Genomic DNA, 19443 nt, shown 5'->3' on the forward strand with positions numbered 1-19443 from the left:
AAATTGGTTATAAAAGAAGAAAATGGGAGGGTTTTTTCTGTTAACCCTGCATTCTAGTTGGCACTAATTTGCCTCAGAAGTCCTTGGCAGATTTACTTAATACCTACTCCTAATTATAAATGCTGTGACCTAGATGAGGGTTTGCAGGCAGAGTACTGCTACAGAAAGATTGGTTTTCGTTTATAGCATCCCCTCAGACTGTTCCATTGGTGGCAGTAAGATGCACCATATGGCTTGAAACACTACTTTAGGAATATATAAACTACTTTCTCTTGCATGCACTTTTCAGAAGGTTTTAAGGATCAAGTCTGAGGAAAGGAGTCATCTTTCCACACTGGAAAGTTTATCTGAAACAAACAAAAAAACCAACCAACAAACCACCACGACCTTTGGAGCAATGGAGTTATGTCACTCTTGCTGTGGCAGACATGGCTTATCAGGAGGAAACATGCAGGGCTAATTTAAAAGGTTTTTTTCGATGGATCTGGAAGAGTGAGAGTTTCTGGAGCAGACTTTTTCCGAGGCCGATCTTTGGGGACTGTTAGGAAATCAGGAGCATCTGTGGAGAGAGGGGTTGATGGAGCACTAGATGGAGCGCTGCGGGTTGAGGAAGGCATGGAAATGCTAGAGATAGATATTGCCGGTGGGAAAATCCCAATCTTCTTGTTGGTAGCTTCCTGAGTGGCTCGTTCAAACTCTCGGACTTCATCCATTGTCATGTCTTCAACGAGAAAGAATGAAAGACAAAGGCATGTTAGAATAATTTCAAATAATCATTTCATTAACTCAGTTAAACTACTTCCATCCAAATCCTAAAGCAGGGAACGATTGCTTATCACGCATCTCATTAAATGCTTCTCCGCATGAATGCCTCCCCATTGTAAGGCCCTGACTGGAGCACAATGAGCACAATGTAAAGAAACAAAGTTTTAAGTACATTAATCACGTCCTAATGATTCCTCTACCTGGGTCTGAGCTGAATAAAGATTGCTGCCTCTGGAATTGCTGGCAAAACCCAGCTATTCCACAGGCAACTAAAGAGTACATTTGGATACAGTCAGCAGGTAGCATTTTTCAGAACTTCAAACTTTCAAACTTGAAAAGGGTTTTAAATTTTTCATTTCGATTATAAGGCCGAGTGGGCAAAGGGTTGTCATGGTTTGTTCATCTGCTGTAATTATCAAGGGATGAAAAATTCTCTCTCCTTCCATTGACTTGAGCTGCAGCTTCATGCAAGGACCGAGCCTGTTTAGCTTTTCCGGCAATAAAGCCTGAAGAATTCTCTCTCCCTTGACAAAGCCGCAAGTTTCAAATGCTCAATTCCCGCGGAACCAGGCAGAGGAGATGAGGATCAAAGCCCCTGGGGAAGGAAAGGCGGGCAGGGCGCGGAGCTGCCGGAGCTGTCCCGGAGCTGTCCCGGTGCTGCCCAGCCCCGCAAGAGGGCAGCGCGATCCCAGCGCGGAGCCGTGCGGAACCTGCGATAAACCACGGCAGTGACATCTGCTACCACCCGGGAAGTTGAGCAGAAAACCAGCAAAGATCTTCTGGAACCTGCTGCTCCATGTCTGCAGTGCCTGCAAGACGCCCACCGAGCCAACTGAAGGCAATGTTAAGATTTTTTCTGAATGTCAAATTCATAAATTTGAAGTATTTCATTAGACCATTTATAGATTCTTTGAGCCACGAAAGATCAAAAATATAGAAATAAAACCAGGAGTCTTTTAATCAATTAAGAAGTCTCACATATTCGAGTGTCTGAAGCACAGGGCTGGCAGTGGGGATTACCAAATTTGTGATAAAATCCTGTTCTTCCAGGGCACTGATGCTTTTTGCCCCTACCCAGCTGCAGACATGTGCAACCTTGGCTGTTGAAACAGCTTTCTGTTGTGATCCAATATTACATGAAATAAAAGCATGCGCGGTGCCTTGGCTCCCCCTGCACCACACTGCAGGGACCTCTCCAGCCCACACTGGCACCATTAGCAGTGAGAATCTGCCTGTGGCAGATCTGACAGAAGTGCTGGCAATAAACAGATGGTCCCAGGGGAACTGTACCTACTCATGTTGGAGAGAGGTTTGAACCTGTTTTGCTGGTTTACATTTCGTTTCACACCCTGTAACAGTGGGTGAGAATTTCTGCACTCAAAGTGTCCCAAATCCCACTGAAATCACAGGGATTTTGATTGAGGAACTCTGTATGCTGTGAACCAAAAGCTGTCTTGGACAAATGAAGGGGACAGGAAGGTTTGTCAGTGCACTGTCCTTTGAAGGGAAGTCTTACTGAATGGAGCCTCCAAGATTTCATTTTCAATTCAGACATTAAACACTTCAATTGACTTTTACTTTTTAGCTTATATTTGCTTTAATTTCCTTCTGCTTGATATACACTCAAGTAAAACAGTTCTTACACTGAGCTAGGAAGACTCAGGTTCACTTTCTTTTTTTCATTAATAACAACTTCTGTTCTGACCTCAATGACAATTTTTCCACATGGAAACTACAGGTGGCAGACTTCATTCAGAACCAAACCCTGAAGTGTAGAGCCAAAATCTGAACTGATTCTCTGCTAAGGAGTAACCTTGATTCAGTGAAGCTGCTGTGTCACGAGCACAAGAATTACCTGCCCGGGGACTTTGCAGACAACATCTCCTCAGGCTGGGGCCAGCTGGCACTGAGCAAGAGCCAAGGAAAGACTTGGAGCCCTTCAAGCCTTGCCCCACTCTGATTTCATGCCTAAACCCAGCACTGAGTTCCACAGCACCATTAGCAGAAATAAAGGAATAATGACATTGCAGGGGCAAGGGCTGCTGCATCTTCTCGATTTGCAGAGAGTATTAACCTCTAAATTTAGGCCTCTACTTGTGGGGCCCAAATTAGGTAATTAAGTACTTTATAAAATCTCCAGACCAGAGAACATCCACAGAAAGCTGCCCTTTTCCACAAACCACTGCTGCATACTTCTGAAAATATTTCCCACCTTGCTGGTAGCTAATCAATGACAGTAACATTAAAGTTACCTTGAAAAGAGTGAATAACTCATTAGATTTTTTTTCCTGGTGAAAGAAAGAATTTTGTGAATCCCATAGAAGTTTTCCACTCCCCATGTTCTTGGCTTTTTGACTAGACCACTGTGAACTCCTGCATTTTTTAACTCTTGAAAGAATAGAAAGTAAAAATCCTCTTTAACCTCCTCTTTATGTATCCAAGTGAAATTTAAGCATTGTGTTTTCCTGGAAGCCAGGGAGCTGTATATGAGCCCAACCCCACCCTCCCTTACATAACTGGCAGGGTCACAGTGCAAACCAAAGGCAGGATTGCACTTCATGGAGAAAGATTCTGTTCTTATTGAAGCAAAACCTCCCCAAAATTCCACTGGCTGATCAGCAATTGGTTGCTCTTTTCTGGTCTGTGCAGATGCATCGGCTGAGGATGGGCAATATGTTTTAAAAATTGACATACTCTTGCTTTGGCATGGCTCTCTATTTCATCCACAGCAGATGAATGTTGGTTGCAAACTTTAATGTTGGTTTTTTCATGCATATTTTTCTCGTATTCTCGAACATCATCCATAGTCATATCTGTAAAAAGTTCAAAATTGTTGGCATTTTCCATTGATTCAGTGCAAACTTATTTTTTTTTTTCCTAAGGAGAAGGTTCTAGGAACACAAAGTCTTTCAGCAGAAGCCAACAAAGGATTTTTTAAAAAGCAAGGAGCAACTAGCTTTATGAAAATTACCTCATAAAGGTAGTTGTGTCAGCCAAGGAAGGTGCAAAGTTAAGTCAAAGGGAGTCAGAGAACAGGAAGGAGTGGAAGTTGTTCAGGAGTATCTGTGTAATGTAAGGTAGGCAGGTAGTACTGAAGTGCAGGCCTTGGTAAAGGCCAAGATCTTCTAAAGAGATTTTAGAAGATCCTTTGGAATAAAGGACAGATACAGAAATATTATAAATATTTACTTACCTTTCCAGCACTTGCAAAAAGAGTTTTAGTTAACTTTGCATTGTACATCTCATAACCAGCAAAAATCTCAGTGTTAGAGCCCACACCACTTTAGATTCCAGAAACTAACACTTAAACTGGTAAGTGAATTAATAGTGAGTATGTTAATGGCTGTGTAGCCTCAAGCAATTGAATGAATGATGAAAATTAGAAATATCCCTCAAGTGAGGCTGATCCCAGCAGCAGGATCACTGAGCACTGCCCAGCACAGCCTGCCAGGTGCTGTGGAACACCAGGCCATGGTAACACCTTGAACAGCATTTGTCACCAACCACAGCTCCAGAAAAACAAAGAATCCAATAATTGCCTGTGACTCTTCTGAGTATTCCCAGGCTTTCCATAAATGCCCTGGGGAGTGAGGAGTCAGAGCAGGAGCAGTGGCAGGGTTTGGGCTGCTCTTTACGATGCTTTGGTAACTTCTGAGCCTCGTAAAAACAGCCATCAACTTTTGACTCCAAACACTTCAAGAGCATTTTATTGGCACAGTCTGCTTGAAATGGGTGCCCCTTTGGCCATGCACTGTGATCTGCTCTTGAGGCTCCCATATTCCTCAAGTTTATGATGTGCCACTGGGATCTGGGAGTTCTTGGATCACACCACTCCCTGCTCTGTGCTCTGAGGCTCCTGCTGCATTTTATGAAGCAGCTTTTAAGGCAAGATACAACTTCAGCTTGATGTCATAATTCATCAGTAAAAACAAATGCAGTCTGAAATTTTGATCAAGGAATTTGAAAAGGAAACATAGAATACCCCTAACTCATACTCCTTCAGTCTCTACTGTTGTCTGGAATGAGAAACAAGCTGAGAAGCTGTGTCAGTAACATGCTGGGATGCACTTGGCCAAGCACAGAACATGCTCTGTATTAGTAAGTAACACTGAGAAAATAGAATTTCTTAATAATAAAACTAAATAGAGTTCAGTAAATTAAATAACAAAACACATTCATACTTACAGGGTCAGTAACAGCAACCAGTCATTAACATAACACATTGTTTATTACACTGATTATTTGATTCAGTTTATCTGACTACCATCATATCCAGGTCTTTCTCAAACTTTCATTTCAAATGGTGTTAATAGACAACTAAAATTATATTTTGGATGCTAGATTATTATATCTATTTTATTAAGCCCAGGTGTTTTAGGTTTTGTACTTAGGCTGATAATTAAGCATTTAAAAATACACCATATTAGTTAGTAAAAAGGCTCACTCTGACAAGGAAAAATCCACAAGATAATTGTGAACACAGTATTTAATCTGTGGAAAGAGTATTTTTGGCAGGGAGATTTTAGACTTAGGAGGGGAAAATCTATAGTGAAATGTTTTTGAGCTAAATCTGTTTGGTATGTTTGACTTCATGGCTGTTCATTTGTCATTGTTATCAGTAACTCTGCTAAAGTGCAGCTGACACTTTGCTCCTCAGTAACATTCTCCATCTCTCACTGGATAGATATTTTGAGTAGATTGGGAGCAAATTTATGGGCTCAATTTTTACATGAAGTCAGGCTGTTTTATTTAAAGTTACCAGTTTTCCCGACTTGCCGCAGGGAAAAGAAAGGATTGTTCTATTTCAGGTAAAAAAAGAAACAAATCTAAAATTAAAAAAAAAATTAGCTCTGAAGAACTCTCTCACTGGATATAAAATTCTCTCACTAGTTTACAGCTATCCCAATAGAAAAAGATATTTTTAGCAGTTTCAGTATTTTTATGACCATTACAGCACAAGATTTTCATGCAATATTAAATTTTAAGAACACTGTGATTTCAAAAGCAATTTTTTCTCTATTTCCAAACAATGAGCCCACTGAGTTGGAGGCTGAATTCCAGTGCAGGGCTGTGACTCCTCTGAGATGTGTTTGCAGCAGTGACTCCCTGAGCAATGCACAATGCTCTGGGCTCTGGTGAGAGCTGTCCCTCACCCATGAAATGCCCAAACTGGTGTTTCCTGAAGCTTGAGCGGGGCCTAAATAAACATTCTAAATATATTGTCAAATTCCTATGGCATTTCCATGGCCTGTCTCAGAGCCTGTTTTAAGAGCAGCTGTGGTGATGGGAATGTCTTACAGAAAATGCAAGTAAAAGGTACAAACCAGTGAGCTCTCTTTAGACACTGTGATTACTGGTTTGATATTCAGGTTGCTCTGTCCTGCTGGAAGTGCCCAGATTCCCACAGCTGCCTCATGGATTCCACCACTTCAGCATGCAGCTGCTGCTGAATCAGACCCCATAGGATTTATGCTTATCTACATCTTTTTTCAGAAAAGCTCCATCTTTTCTTTGTTGCAATCCATATCAATAGTTTCAGACTTTCCTAAAAAGCTGGAAATGTGTTGGGTCAGAAGCCTTAGGAATCTGTAGGATGGAAATGGCTGCAAGTTAAGGCAGCTTTAAGAAGGAGCTTTATTCAAACCTGCACAAGGTTCTCCACAGAGACAACTCCTGCTTGCAGGGCAGTGAGGCACTGGGGCAGGTCCACTGACATGCTGGGATGGAAAGGCATCCCTGGCTGCTGCCCAAATCCAGCATCCCTGGAAGGGTCCAAGGCCAGCCTGGATGGGGCTTGGAGCAGCCTGCGATAGTGGAAGGTGTCCCTGCCCATGGAAGGGGGTGGAAGGAGATGATCTTTAGCATGGTTCTATCTCCTCCATGAACAACTCACACTAGGACCTGATGATCCATGAAAGCAGATGGGAACCTGCTGTTAATTGTCCCAGGCTTGTCCCAGCCCCCTGGAAAGGTTAATTTGCAGGTTAATTGGCTCAGGAGGACACTCACCATACCACTCATCCACCCAGGCAAACGCCTGCCGGTGACCGATCAGCAGGATGTCTCTGACCACCTGCAAACAAGGAAAGGGTTAAAGAGAAGCAGCAACAAAACTTCTCATCTGTGTCTTTCAACAGGATTGAAGTGAGAAACCCTCTGGCAGTTCTGTGTCTAAAAAGTCATTCTGGCCCTGAAGAGCTCCTAGTCCAGATTCCCCCTGGATCTGGATCTGGATCTGTTGCCAGCACTGAATCATGGCTTTGACTAGCAAGGAATCCACTTGGGAATTTGTAGAAATACCAATATGTAGGGGGGTAGAATATAAGTAAATAAAGGTAGTATAGAAAGTAATCTTACCCCCTGAAGAGTTGCAGCTGGGTTAATTATTAAAGATTAGGAACAGGCCTGACTTTAACAAGCCCCAGCTGTAGCTGATAATAAGAAGAGTGTTATAAAAGAGTGGATTGGTTGCTGAAAGGGACCTGGAGTCAGTTGGCTGCTGTGAGAAGAAGGAAGAGTCAGTGCCTAGAGGAGCTGCCTATGAGAAACATCAAGGAGGTGCAAAGCTCCAGCAATAGGGAACCCTTGCAATGTAATGACAATAGAACTATTGCAGTATAGTGACAACACCAGTAATCTTTGGCCAATTAGACATTCTGGATCTCTTCTTTTCCCTTCTCAGTTTTTTTGAACGTGTAGCAGGTCAATACTATGAAAAATGTTATCACCTCATAGTTGTGCTATTCATGAATTGAATTTTTAGCAGACTGATTGGAAATTGGAATTTTTAGTAGACTGATTTCCCCCTGTCTGTTTCTAAGGGAATCTTCACTTCAGTGCTGTGTGTATGGGACCCCTGTGTACCCAGAGATACCTCAGCTCATAAATTGGTCACAGCACTGAGAATGTTATTGGGAATTTTTCTCAACCTTAGGCCTGAGCAGCTCTGGGCTTTGTCACGTTTGTACCTAGAGTGACGTCCTGGGCTCTGCTCCAGCTCTTTGAGACCTTGTGAGAGGTCTGAGCCTGGGCTGAGCTCCCAGGCTTCTCCAGCCATTGCCACATTCCAGTGAGTGCTCGAGTTCTGCTCATGTGGAGGATAAGAAACAGCTCCTGTTTCACTGACCTTGTGTACAAATTGCTCTACTCTGGTTTGAAGTCCCCAGACTTCGAATTTCACAGTCACGAGTTTGTAGGAACACATAATTGGCTGATGGGTCTCTCTCCAGCCTTCTTTCAATTGGCCTCTCCCAGTTTTCTGTGACTTGAAGTATTTGGGATCCTGCAAAACAAAGAAAACATACAGGGAAATGCAGGGGGGGAAGTTGTGTTTGTCAGTTTGCTAAAGTAAAAGTTGTGATAAGACACAAAACATGCTAATAAACATTGTGAAAAAGTACTAGGAAATTAACTTTTAAAATGCACTAGGCTATTCTAAAATCCAAGCCTGGCAGTGAATCAATGGCAGCATTGACAATCATATCATCCAGGAAGTTTTCTGCTGTAGGAAAATCTGTTCTTGCAAGTCATTACAGTGCAGTGCACTCCAAGGGTTATTTATGGCCTTGGGAAAAAAAATAAAAATAGTGGCTTCTTCAGAGGCTGCTTTTCCACTGCCCCTAGGTGTGAACTGCTTGTACTTTCCACCTGTGCCTGTCTCCTGAAATTGTGTCCAGTTGGGGCTTTGACACTTCCACACTGCCCCTGACACTGCCGCCTTCAGTTTGAAGTGCACTTGGTCATCCCAAGGTAAGTGGGAAACTCCTGCAGTTTATCCATCTCTGGTTACAACTAAGTCATGAGCAGACACTGAATAATCCCAACTCTGTTTCTCTTTCAGGAACTGGGAAATCAAAGGAACTACAACATTGAAATTACAACATAATTTCATAAAACCATTAAAGGCATTGGTTCATCTTTTTAAAGTTTACATTCATCTGTACAAGATACAGTTTTATCTATGAAAGTGTTATTTTCCATATTGGTATAATTTTATTTCCCTTTATGTCCAATTCTGCTAATTATACCTTGTAAATAGAAATAATTTATGGTTAAGCACTGGTTGTCAGAACTTGAAAATTATGTCATTTCAGAAAATTCATAGTGGAGCTTCTAAAATCTGTCCTGAAGAGTAACCAGCAGTGCTCAGCTGTGTTCTTTCCCCAGTGCTGAGGTCTGGGAAGATCCTTTGTTGTAAAAGTAGTTAATCATGTACTTAAATAGTGCTTAAATTATGCATTAAATGGATGACAATCAGGAGAAAAACCACAAAAAACTGATAACTACTCTGATCTTCATTTTGCTTCGTTCAGTGTGAGTTTATGTATCACCAGCATTCATGTTCCTGCTGTTTAGTTATCTCCTGACTTCTGGTTTTATCCTAAACTGAAGCTCTGCCACTAAAGCTTCTCTCCAAAGCTCTATTGAGGTGAGAGTGTTTCCTCCCTGTGAAAGTCACTGCTTTTATTGCTGACACAGCCTTTGCAAAGGGGAGACTTTGAGCTCACAGTATAATAAGGTTTCAATGTTAAATCACCATAAAAACAGTTCAGCATCATCATTTATCAGAGCAACACCCCCTGTACAGCACAGCCCATGGTCACAGGCTGCTGCCAATCTTGTCACCCAACAGAGCTCAACCACAGATGGATCCACACATTTGCTGTTTGAAAGAGCTGTTTAATAATTGATCATTGCCTGAAGCAATCAATATAATAATAACACCAATAAAAAGCAAAAAGGGAAGAAAACATAATATTCAAAAAGACACAACATTCTAGTTGGAGGTTCCTTAACAAAAGAAATTACAGAAAATACAATTTCAAATATGGTTGCAAAATATTCCACTGTGAAATAAGGATCTCTAAAAAGGAAAATAGTTTCCTATAAGTCAGGGTCTGCTATTTCTTACACGCACACAGTGCTGGTGTGATGGAGCCATTGCCTTGATTCAGCATTTCAGATACACACTTTAATAATTCTGAGTGTTGTACTTCACAATCCTTCAGAGATAACCAGAGCTATAATGGAGAAACTTCAGTGCAGTCCAAAGGGATTTAATGTAATCAATTTGATTTGGTATCAAATATCAGGAAATTCTAACTAAAAATGAAATAATGAATAATTGCCCTGCATCACTGCTCATTCTCAAGTTTTATGGGTTGGGTGTGGTTTGGTTTGGTGAGTTTAACCCAGCAGACAAGGGGACACACAGTGGGGATCACTCTGAACTTGGTGGCTCACAAATGACCCACCAACTGCAATGCAACTGATCCATGCCATCACCCTCAGGTGCAAATTCCCTTAACAGCACCCAGAGATGGCATCTCTGCATCCCTTAATCCTCTCCCTTAATCCTGTCCCCTTGTCTTGAAGGACATGAGGATTAGTCACAAGTTGGCTGGAGAGCTCCATGGGAAGAGCCAGTTCAGCAGCTCCCATCAAAGAGCTCTCAGGGAAATTCCTGCCTCTCTGGAAACATTAACATATTGCTACTATAAAACTGCAGCCTGATGAATGAAAGCCAGAGCTCAGAGAAACAGATTCCCAGGCTGCTGTGTGACAGATCAAGGTGTTAAAGGCTTTCCTGAGTGCTTGCTCAGGGAGCTGAGACTCAGAGGCTGCATGAGGTGCAAGGCACACTGAGACAATGGGCAAAGTCAACCTGAGAATTCCATGGCTGGGCCTCAGCTCAAAGGGCACAAACGTTTGACAGAGGTGAGCTCTTGTAAGGAAAACTGATAACCCTGGGCTTTAACCCAGCTGCTACAAAATTATATGTTTAACAACATCTTGGCTGTTTTAGAAACACACAAATTCTGTCTCTGTGCTGTGGATCATACAAGGAAGCCTTTAGGGGAAGAATCTCCACATTCACCTCTATATTTTTACACCTTTCCTAGGCCTCTGCTAGCGACCACAGCCATGGGCAGCAGGCCATGCCAGAGGGACTCTGGTGGAACCAGGACTGCTCATCTCTGGCTCTTCAATGCCTGATCCAAAGCCTACTGAAATTAATGAGAACTTGGACAAGAATGATTTTATGTTCCTGACTCGTGGGTTCAAATTGCTAAATTTAGACTCACAACCTGGAATTGTTTCTGCAATTAGGCACACAAGGTCCTTCTATAACAAAAAAATGAGGCAGGGCTGATAATTTTCCATTAAAAGCAAACAGAAATTATATTGGTACCCAGCACTGCCTCTCTCAGCAGCACTCGTGGCACATGTACTTGAAGCTTTTCTCCTGTACCTAGAAGCTGTGCAAGCTGAACTTTGCTCTGACCCCACTTTTATGTTATTATTTAGATAATTAATTTTGTGTGTTTCTTATTTTTGCTTTTAGACACCCAAGCCTTTCTTCCCAGAGAAGGCATCATGCAAAGAATACTGAGTCTATTCACTATTTTCCCCTTGATTTATCTACTGGCAAAATCCTCAATCTGTTTTAAATGTAATGGCATAGCTAAAATCTTTTTGTTTAAATAACCTTCTTGTCCTTTTATCAGACACAATTTATTAGGAAAGCCCATCTGGCAAATCCTTTTGCTAGAGGAGCAAAACCTACTCTGTATTTGCAATACATTATTGCCAGGTGCAGAGTGATTTAAAAATAGCACTTCTGCCAACAGAGCAGAAACATCACAACCCGTGAGCTGGGCTTAGTTGAGAATGAAATGTAAAATTACAATGAAATAAAAGCCTCTGTATGTAGGATATGGATTCAAACCTAGCACTCTCCCAGGTTTTATTACTTAGAGCTCAAGTCAATGTGCTTATTGATGGAGTCTATTATTTATCATTTAGCATTTATTTATTTAACTTTCCTCACGGATGTCACGTGCATCAGACGTGGAGTAAAAAGGCCTTTTCCAGGAAGCAAACTAAGCCCTGGGTTCTTGCAATTCCTTTTCATAATTAATTCTGACCTGTTCCTTTGTACTCAGAGTTAAATAATGAAATGCATTTGTTGTTTACAGAAAACCTGCAAATCTGCCTGGCACCCTTGCCCTCAGCTCTGCCATGGTACCAGGCCTGACTGGGAGCTGCCAGAGGTGAGAGTGCACCCTGCTTGTGCCATGCATCCTGCCCTCTCAGATCCTTCCTTCTCTTTAATGCCTGGATGAATTTTTTCAGATTAAATTTTTCAGACTCCTATGGCAGTATCATGGTGCTTTTGAAGTGCAATAATTTTTTCCCTCTTTATGCTGAAGACCATTTTGTTTCATCTTGAATTTCAGAACCAATCATGGGTTTAATACCTGTCATCTGGCATTTCAGCATCAGCTGTAGTTGCTAGGTTTTAGATTTCAGCTTTTTTATGCAGTGCTCAGAAAAGATTTATTGATGTAGAGATGCTACCACAGACATTTATGTAGAGTCATTTTTTAAGGACTTCTAAAAAAATTTCCATTAAATGGTATTTTCTGGAAGATCCAGCTAAATACTTAAGAACTGTAAATATTGGGACAGTTCTGAGGTGTTAAAATATGATAATCCAGTCAGCCTTTATGTGAACTCACACACCAAGTGAGTAAGGAAAAGGAAATATTCATACTTTTCATATCCTTCCCTGAACTCCTGTGCTGACACAGTGCCCACACTCCTGGGGGGCTGAGGCAGCTGGATTGTTTCAGCTGCCATCATTTGGTGATGTGACAGAGGTTTTGTTACTCTGAAAGCACCTGGACAGCCCTAAGGTGGACCTGTCCCAGAGCAGCTGTGCTGAAGGAGAAAAGCCAGCAATGGAAGAAGAGAACTGCAGCAGCTGCATGGAATCTGTTTAGAAGCAGCCTGGAAAGTTTATTCCATTTGTCCAGCTCTCCATTGCTTTGTAATAAACAGGAAATGAAACATTGTTAATTCTGAGAACTTGAATATGTTTGCACTGAACATTTTGCTCAGTAGCTCACAGCCACGGTAAATGTTTCATTTCATGAATGATTCACTGGGGGCCCTCACTCCTTGTTGTAACTCCTCAGCACAGCTCAGCTTTGTTCTTTTCTATATTTCAGACAAATATATCTGTCTATATAGCTGCTGATACATATTCATTGATGCTAAAGTCACAAGGAAATGACTTCACAAAAAGTACAACTACTCTTACCTGCCTTGTACATTCTCTGTACAGAAAAACAAAATTCTGTACCTGATGCAATATGTACATGCAGGTTTGGAAAACACATGGCTCCTCACAGACAAACAGGTAAATTTGTTGGCTGGGGTCTAGAATTAACCTTTCTCCATTTGGAACCTCACATTTAAACTTAAAACTTGAAGGATTAGACCCACACTTGTAAGAAAGCTCTGTATTTGAGATGTGGCTGCTTCACAATGGAGTTTGTAGATGCTCATGAAGGTAAAGGGAGGTCACCTGCTTTAGGATACCTGAATTGCTGCAGTTTCACCTCCTCCAGCCCTCCACAAAGGCAGAAATCAGCTCAGCCCCACGACAGAGCTGCTCTCAGTGGGTGTGTGTAATAGCTCCCAAATCTGCCTCCTGATTCACCACTGACCTGGAGATTTCAGTCCCCTGTGCCCTCTGCCAGCCCCTCATCCTTAAGGGCATCCCAATCACTTGGAGGATTCTGCTCCAGAGATCCCCCAGTGTTCCTGGGAGAGGCTCCCTTGAAGTGTCCTGCAATGAAGCAGCAGCTCTCCTTAAGCCTCCAGCTCACTGGATTCTTCACTTTTCAATTTTAGTTAATATTTAGAAGGAGAGAAAAGCAAATATGCACCAAGTTGAATTCAATCATTTTCCCTTCAGCCAGGACATTTTTGTGGAACACATTTCCTCTCCCAGCACCGGTGAGAATGAGCTGTTCAACTCAAATGGAATATTATACATACAAGGATTATTTATACATTTTGTCTTTTTATGTGTGAATCACTATTATGGAAATGAAAATGAAATCTCTTTTTAAGATTCATGTCAGGACAACTGAAAAACTACTTTTTAGATCATAGGTGGGAGGACACAGTGGCTTTGTCCTCCTACCTTCTATCAGGCTCATAAGTCCCAGCACAGGGCAAGCAGAGAAAATAGTGTATGAAGGCTTTAAATTATTTAAGCCACTCTCTAGTATGCAGTATTACAGCTAAATAATGATATTTGCTGTTAAATCTCAAGTATATTTTTAATTGAAGAGGAATGAGCTTTTGTCAGGGTGTAAAGAAAACTAAAGCTCATTTCTAGAAGCTGCCAAACATGCTGACCCTGAAAAAGAACTTGCTGTATTTTAAGCCTGTGGAAGAGCCACTGAAATGAAGAGATTACTGACATGCCTGAAGTTAAAATTGTTCTCATTGGTCTTTCTGGATGGGAGCCAGGACATTTATCCTGTGGGATCTAATTGTTAAATCCTGAGGATTGCACTTCACTTTTAATCTTTAAACTTTGTATCAGTTCAGATTACATGATTTAAAAGCAGCCAAATTGTTGTTATTAGTGCAACTAAAATACCTTTCAAAAGCTTACACAAGCTGGGTTTATCTGAAGCTGCTATTTGGGAAACACAAACCCTTTCTCATTTGCATAGAATTACTGTTCTGATTGAAAGCAGACGGAAATTACATTTAAAAACATAAAAAATATTTTTATAGTCTCTAAATTATGAAGGAGGCCTCATCAGAAATGGGAATTTGGCTTCATGTTCATCATATGGTAACATAAAAACCCCCCAGTTTGTAAACTTTGGAAGATCCACTACTTTCAGTTATTACTAATTCACTATCAGTTACAGCATGTACACAGTTAAATACTAAAGGTGTTCTTGCTGCTCTGTATAAATTCTGAAACAGAATTTGGTAGTCAACAGAAAAATCATCCATCAGTACAGAAAAAAACAACAGATGCTGGGCTATTTTTGTTGTTTAAACCCATATAAAATTCCATTTCGCTTGGAATCTGGTTTTTAAATTTGACTTTGAAATAGCAACACAAAGACTCTGAAATGCTTTTCTCTTTTAAGATGAGCCTGTTTTTCTGTATCAGGAGATTAATCACAGGGAAATTATGCTTTAATGGTTGGCCATTAAAAACGAGCAGGAAAGTTGCAAAACTGGTTGTCACCTTTGTGTTTACAGTTTCTGAAGTGCAGAGAATGAGATGAAAAATCTCACAGGATTTCTTTAAAGTACAGTCATATTATTGACCTGTTCCATTAGCAGCTCATTCCTAAATGGAACCAGAAGCCGTGGAGCTCAGATAAGATGATGGGACCAATAAGCTGTTTCATGAGGTGTTATATAATTTTTGGTACTAAACAGATAGGTTTCATTATCTAAAGAAAGTAATAAAATTACTTTTCATTCTACTGTAGGCTCAGTTTTGCTTTATGACCCGTACACAACATTCAAAATAGGATCTATATAAATGGAAGATAAAAAGTACTTGATATTTTTAGTCTGAAAATCATGTCTCCTATAGTATAGAAATATATTCCTTGGCAAGTCCTCACTTTCTATCCTAAAAATGATTATGTAGTCTCGTTTTAGATAGTTAAACAGCTGCCATACTCAGTGCCAGCTATGAATATAGACTTGGCTCCAGAGGCAAATCATATCTCCAAAATTAAATGCGAGCATAGATCTGATCATTCCTCTCTAGCTGCTTGTTGTGAACCATCATTTATCAACTCTGAGATTAAAACATTGAGACCTCATCTTCATTTGCATGGTGGCTGCTGATTTCAAGCAGTGAATTGCATTGACCTAGAAGAAGCACGCTCTTCAGAGATGTGCTCCATCAAATATACATGGGAGCAATTTCCCAGGGAGTTTTCTGAGTGACTCTGCCTGCTGCCATTGATGCTTTTTGGCAGATCTGCTGCAGTCTGCAGTGTGCTCCGGTCCCTCTTGCTCTTGTGACATTGTTCCCTTCAAGTAATTGTGCATCAGCCCCTTGTCACTGCAGCACATCTGTGCTTTGCTGGGCTTGGGCACTTTGCAGGGCTCACTGATCAGGGTGGGATGCAATAAGGACAGCAGGGGTGTTTCAAAGAGCTCAGATCTGCAAACTCTTCACTGAGCTTCATAATGCAAAGGAAAGGCCTTTTCTGGTTTGGACTAATTCAGCTGAATATCAAAGGTCTGGTTCAGGGTGTGTTCTGATAAGGGTAGGAAAACATTTCAAAGAATCATCTGCAAAAGAAAATGTTGGGCAATCTGGACAGAAAGGCTGCTGCCTGCTTCCCCTCTGACCAAAGGCTCTTGAGATATTACTGAGCAGCAAGATTTTATACAAAAATAAAAAGGCTGTGATTCCTATGTTCACAGCAGTTGCCTCTTACCTCTGATTCCTTGTAATAGCGCTCGGGAATCTCGTCGCTGGCAATATCAATAAAGCAAACTTCTCGCTCCAGATCTTTTGCTTCTTTGTCAAAAATCTGCAAGAAGATTCAGATTAAAGAAATTCAAGGCTGTTACAGAACAGCATCCTCACAAAATCCACCTGGAATAACTGTTACAAGCAGTTTCAATGACTTGTGCAACAGAATGTATTTTAGGCTTGTGCCTGAACAGCTTTGTGTAAAATACTCGAGTTTTTGCAGGAACATTCTCCACCCTACTGCTCACATCGTGTTCAGCACTTTCTGCTCCCACTGCTGCTCATCCTTGGATTTTTTTAGAATGGAGACTTTGCTTAAAAACAGCAAGGTCAACAATTTGGATTGTTTTTACTGCATTCTCCAGTCTTTGTACTAGAGTCTGTCACTGTAAAAAACCCAGCTCTCTGGTCTCAGGGGGTTTTCCCCTCTAAGGACTCCAGCAATGTGCAGGTGTTTGCTGGGAACAGTCAGAGTTGTTGTTACACTGAAAATGAAAATTGTGGCTGAACTGCCCCAGTGGAAGCTGCAAGCTTCCCCAGCCCATCCATGCACACACATTTCAATCCTTTAGGACCTTGTTTGGAACACAAACCTCCTGTTCTATGCAAGGTGAACGATGGAGATATTTTGAAAATCCAGGTCATTTGCAGCTGCAGCACAGTATCCTTCTGTGCCCGTGTCCATAATTTAATTATTTAGGCATCTCAGTGACCCATGTGACTTACACTGTGTCTGCAATACATTTTCCTCATGATTCTGAGACTTGGAAACAGCGCTGAGCTAAAAGGCTACCATGAATTAGTGCCATGAAATTCAGGGAAGTTGTGCATCCACTGTCAGGAGCAGTAATAAGCTCACAATGTGCTCTTTCCTTCAGGGCACAATGTTCTATAGCTGATATTTCCAGGAAGCAAAAATATTTTTTTTTCTTTTTTTCTTTTTTTCTTTTTTTAATAAATGCACTGAATGCTCTCTTGATTTAATTAAATTCTAGAGGAACAGTTAAAAATACAAAATTCCAGCAACTCTTTAGTAACAGAAATGCTACTTCATTATTTCTGAAAGCATTGGGGCTGCCCATTTAAAGCATTCAAAAAGAGCAATGGACTCCAGGGAACACAGGAACCAGCTGGTAGGAAGAAAATTGCTCAGGAAATTGTCTTTCAAATACAGGAAAAGCTGAAGTTTGACTCTACAATTTTAACTTATCTTGGTAGTGAATAAAACAGGCAGCACTGAATGCTCACTGAGCTGGATGTAACATATTCACACATCTGAAACTGCTGAAGAACTGAGAAACTCCAACCTGGTTTTATTTGTATTATTATCCTTTTGCAATTGTTGTTTTGTAAGAAATATGTTAATTATTTGAACAAAGTGGAACTTTGAAGGAAAGCCCTTCTCCTGTAGTGCTCCTTCTCTGAATTGGGTACATTGGTGTAAATCACTTCTGTGTTTATATATATAATATAGGTCACCTTTTATAAGCTCCCTTGCTTGCTTTTTTCCTAAACAAATTCAGAAATACAGAGCAGCCCCTGATGAATTCAGTTGAACTATTTCTGGAATAAGATGCATTTCACTATAATCTCTCTAAAAAAATGGAAATGGGACTTAAGTGAACATTAGCAGATCAGCTGAGGCTTTGAATCTGTCCATGGTTTAGGCACAAGCCCCATAAATTCAAGCACATGCAAATCTCTGCCCATTTGCAACGGCCTAAATGGAGATTATTACCCAGTATCTTATCCAAAGAAATGTGCCCTGCTCTGTCCCAGACTTGATCCACATATTTCACCTCACATGAAAATAGTTCTAAATTCCTTTTCTCTCCTTAAAATGCTGTGATGGAAGTGGGGATGACAGATGCCTTTGCCAATCTGTCAAAACCAGGAGGAATTTTTCAACCATTTCAACGATGCCTTATTTGCTGCCGAGGCCGTCTGTGACCATTTCCTTTATTCCAGAAGTTTGCTGAATGACATTCTTACTTCCCTTTGCCAGCAGAACTTGTTGTCTAATCATTTATGCTTCTCCCTTTCTCAGATTGTCCTCACAAGATTTGCAGCTAGAGATTTAATCTTCTCATTCTATCAGCAGTTGAAAATAAGAAGTCATTAGAGAACAAGACTGATTTCTTTCTTAGCTCTAATTCTCTTATTGCCTCTCTTGGCCACAGAATCTTGGATTGCCTGAAACCCTGTAGGGACGATGGGTTTATTGTGGCTGGGATCAAAGACACTAAAGAAACTTAAAAGTTTTAAAGGAAAAGATTAAAGGCCACAAAAAGAAGCATAAGGCTCCCAATCTGTGCAACTGTATTTGCAAATGTGCAGAAACTGAATGGTGAGAACAATCTGTATCCTTAAGAAGATGATGTAGAAGACAGAATATTAAATATTATATTGGAAAGAACTGGACAGGCTTTACATTTGGAAGCCAAGTAATTAATTGAGATTAAAATACACAATCAAATGGAAAACAAAGAGCAGCATTCAGACTGAAGAGGCCTTTTTGCCGTGGGTTTTGGTTCGATTTTGGGGGAAGTAACGTGACAGCTTTTTTACAACAAACATTTATATACTTCCCTTTCCTAGGAGGAATGAAAACTCAGCATGGTTTAGACTACATCACCCACAGAATGACAGAAAGTGGGAGAAAGGTTTCAACTGGGTCTTTATGACTGTCAGTGGTTTCTTCTGGTGAAAATTCAAAAAGGCCAAAAAAACTCCAACCAAACAAAAAGATCTTCAAACAAAACAACAACAAAAAAAACCCCCAACAATAACCCCAAAACCATTAAGCCCCCCAACCAACCAACCAACCAACTTCAAACCCAACCAACCAACCAACCAACCAAAAACCAAAATTAAAATACACAAAATCCACCCAGGCAGGTGATCCCAGAACCTCAAGAATAACAGCTCATCCAGGATATTGCAGAAATGTGAGTACTGGTGAACTTAAATTTCATTCCTTTGTTTCCCTCCTGCCCTGCAAGAACATGTCCTGGCCCATGCTTTGCTACCAATTTCCCTTCTCCTGGTAGCCACAGTCGGAACAGAAAATCAGGTTAGGATATGATGGGAAATTCAATATCCTATTTTCTACAAGCATTTTTTCCTATCTGTTTATTTTTTTCTATGTTTAGGCTAAGGTGCTGGCTTCAATTTTATTCAGATGTAGTTAATCTAAAATATAACTTTATGGCCAATCTCCACAGCTGACCTGGATTGGATATAAACAGCATAAAGCCAATTTCTGCTGAATGCTTTTATTCCATCCACACTGGCAAACTCCTCACTCATCTGCACCACCAGGACTCCAAGAGTCACATCTGTGCCTCTGG

General features: G+C 40.9%; 1 protein-coding gene across 1 annotated transcript in view; it reads right to left on the reverse strand.

The window, feature by feature from the left end:
• Positions 1–631: 631 nt before the first annotated feature.
• PITPNC1 (phosphatidylinositol transfer protein cytoplasmic 1) overlaps positions 632–19443 on the reverse strand; it is a 74767-nt gene continuing 55955 nt past the window's right edge. The window contains exons 6-10 of the mRNA XM_054278702.1: positions 16056–16151; positions 7892–8047; positions 6775–6838; positions 3460–3578; positions 632–721 (exon numbers count right to left, since the gene is read on the reverse strand). Coding sequence (XP_054134677.1) covers positions 716–721; positions 3460–3578; positions 6775–6838; positions 7892–8047; positions 16056–16151 — 441 coding nt within the window. The 3' untranslated portion in view covers positions 632–715. The remainder of the gene's footprint in view (positions 722–3459; positions 3579–6774; positions 6839–7891; positions 8048–16055; positions 16152–19443) is intronic.

The sequence above is a fragment of the Melozone crissalis genome, unplaced genomic scaffold (genome assembly GCF_028551555.1).
Source record: "Melozone crissalis strain CALT ecotype California unplaced genomic scaffold, PUWL_Pcris_2 ptg000026l_1, whole genome shotgun sequence".
NCBI lineage: Eukaryota > Metazoa > Chordata > Aves > Passeriformes > Passerellidae > Melozone > Melozone crissalis.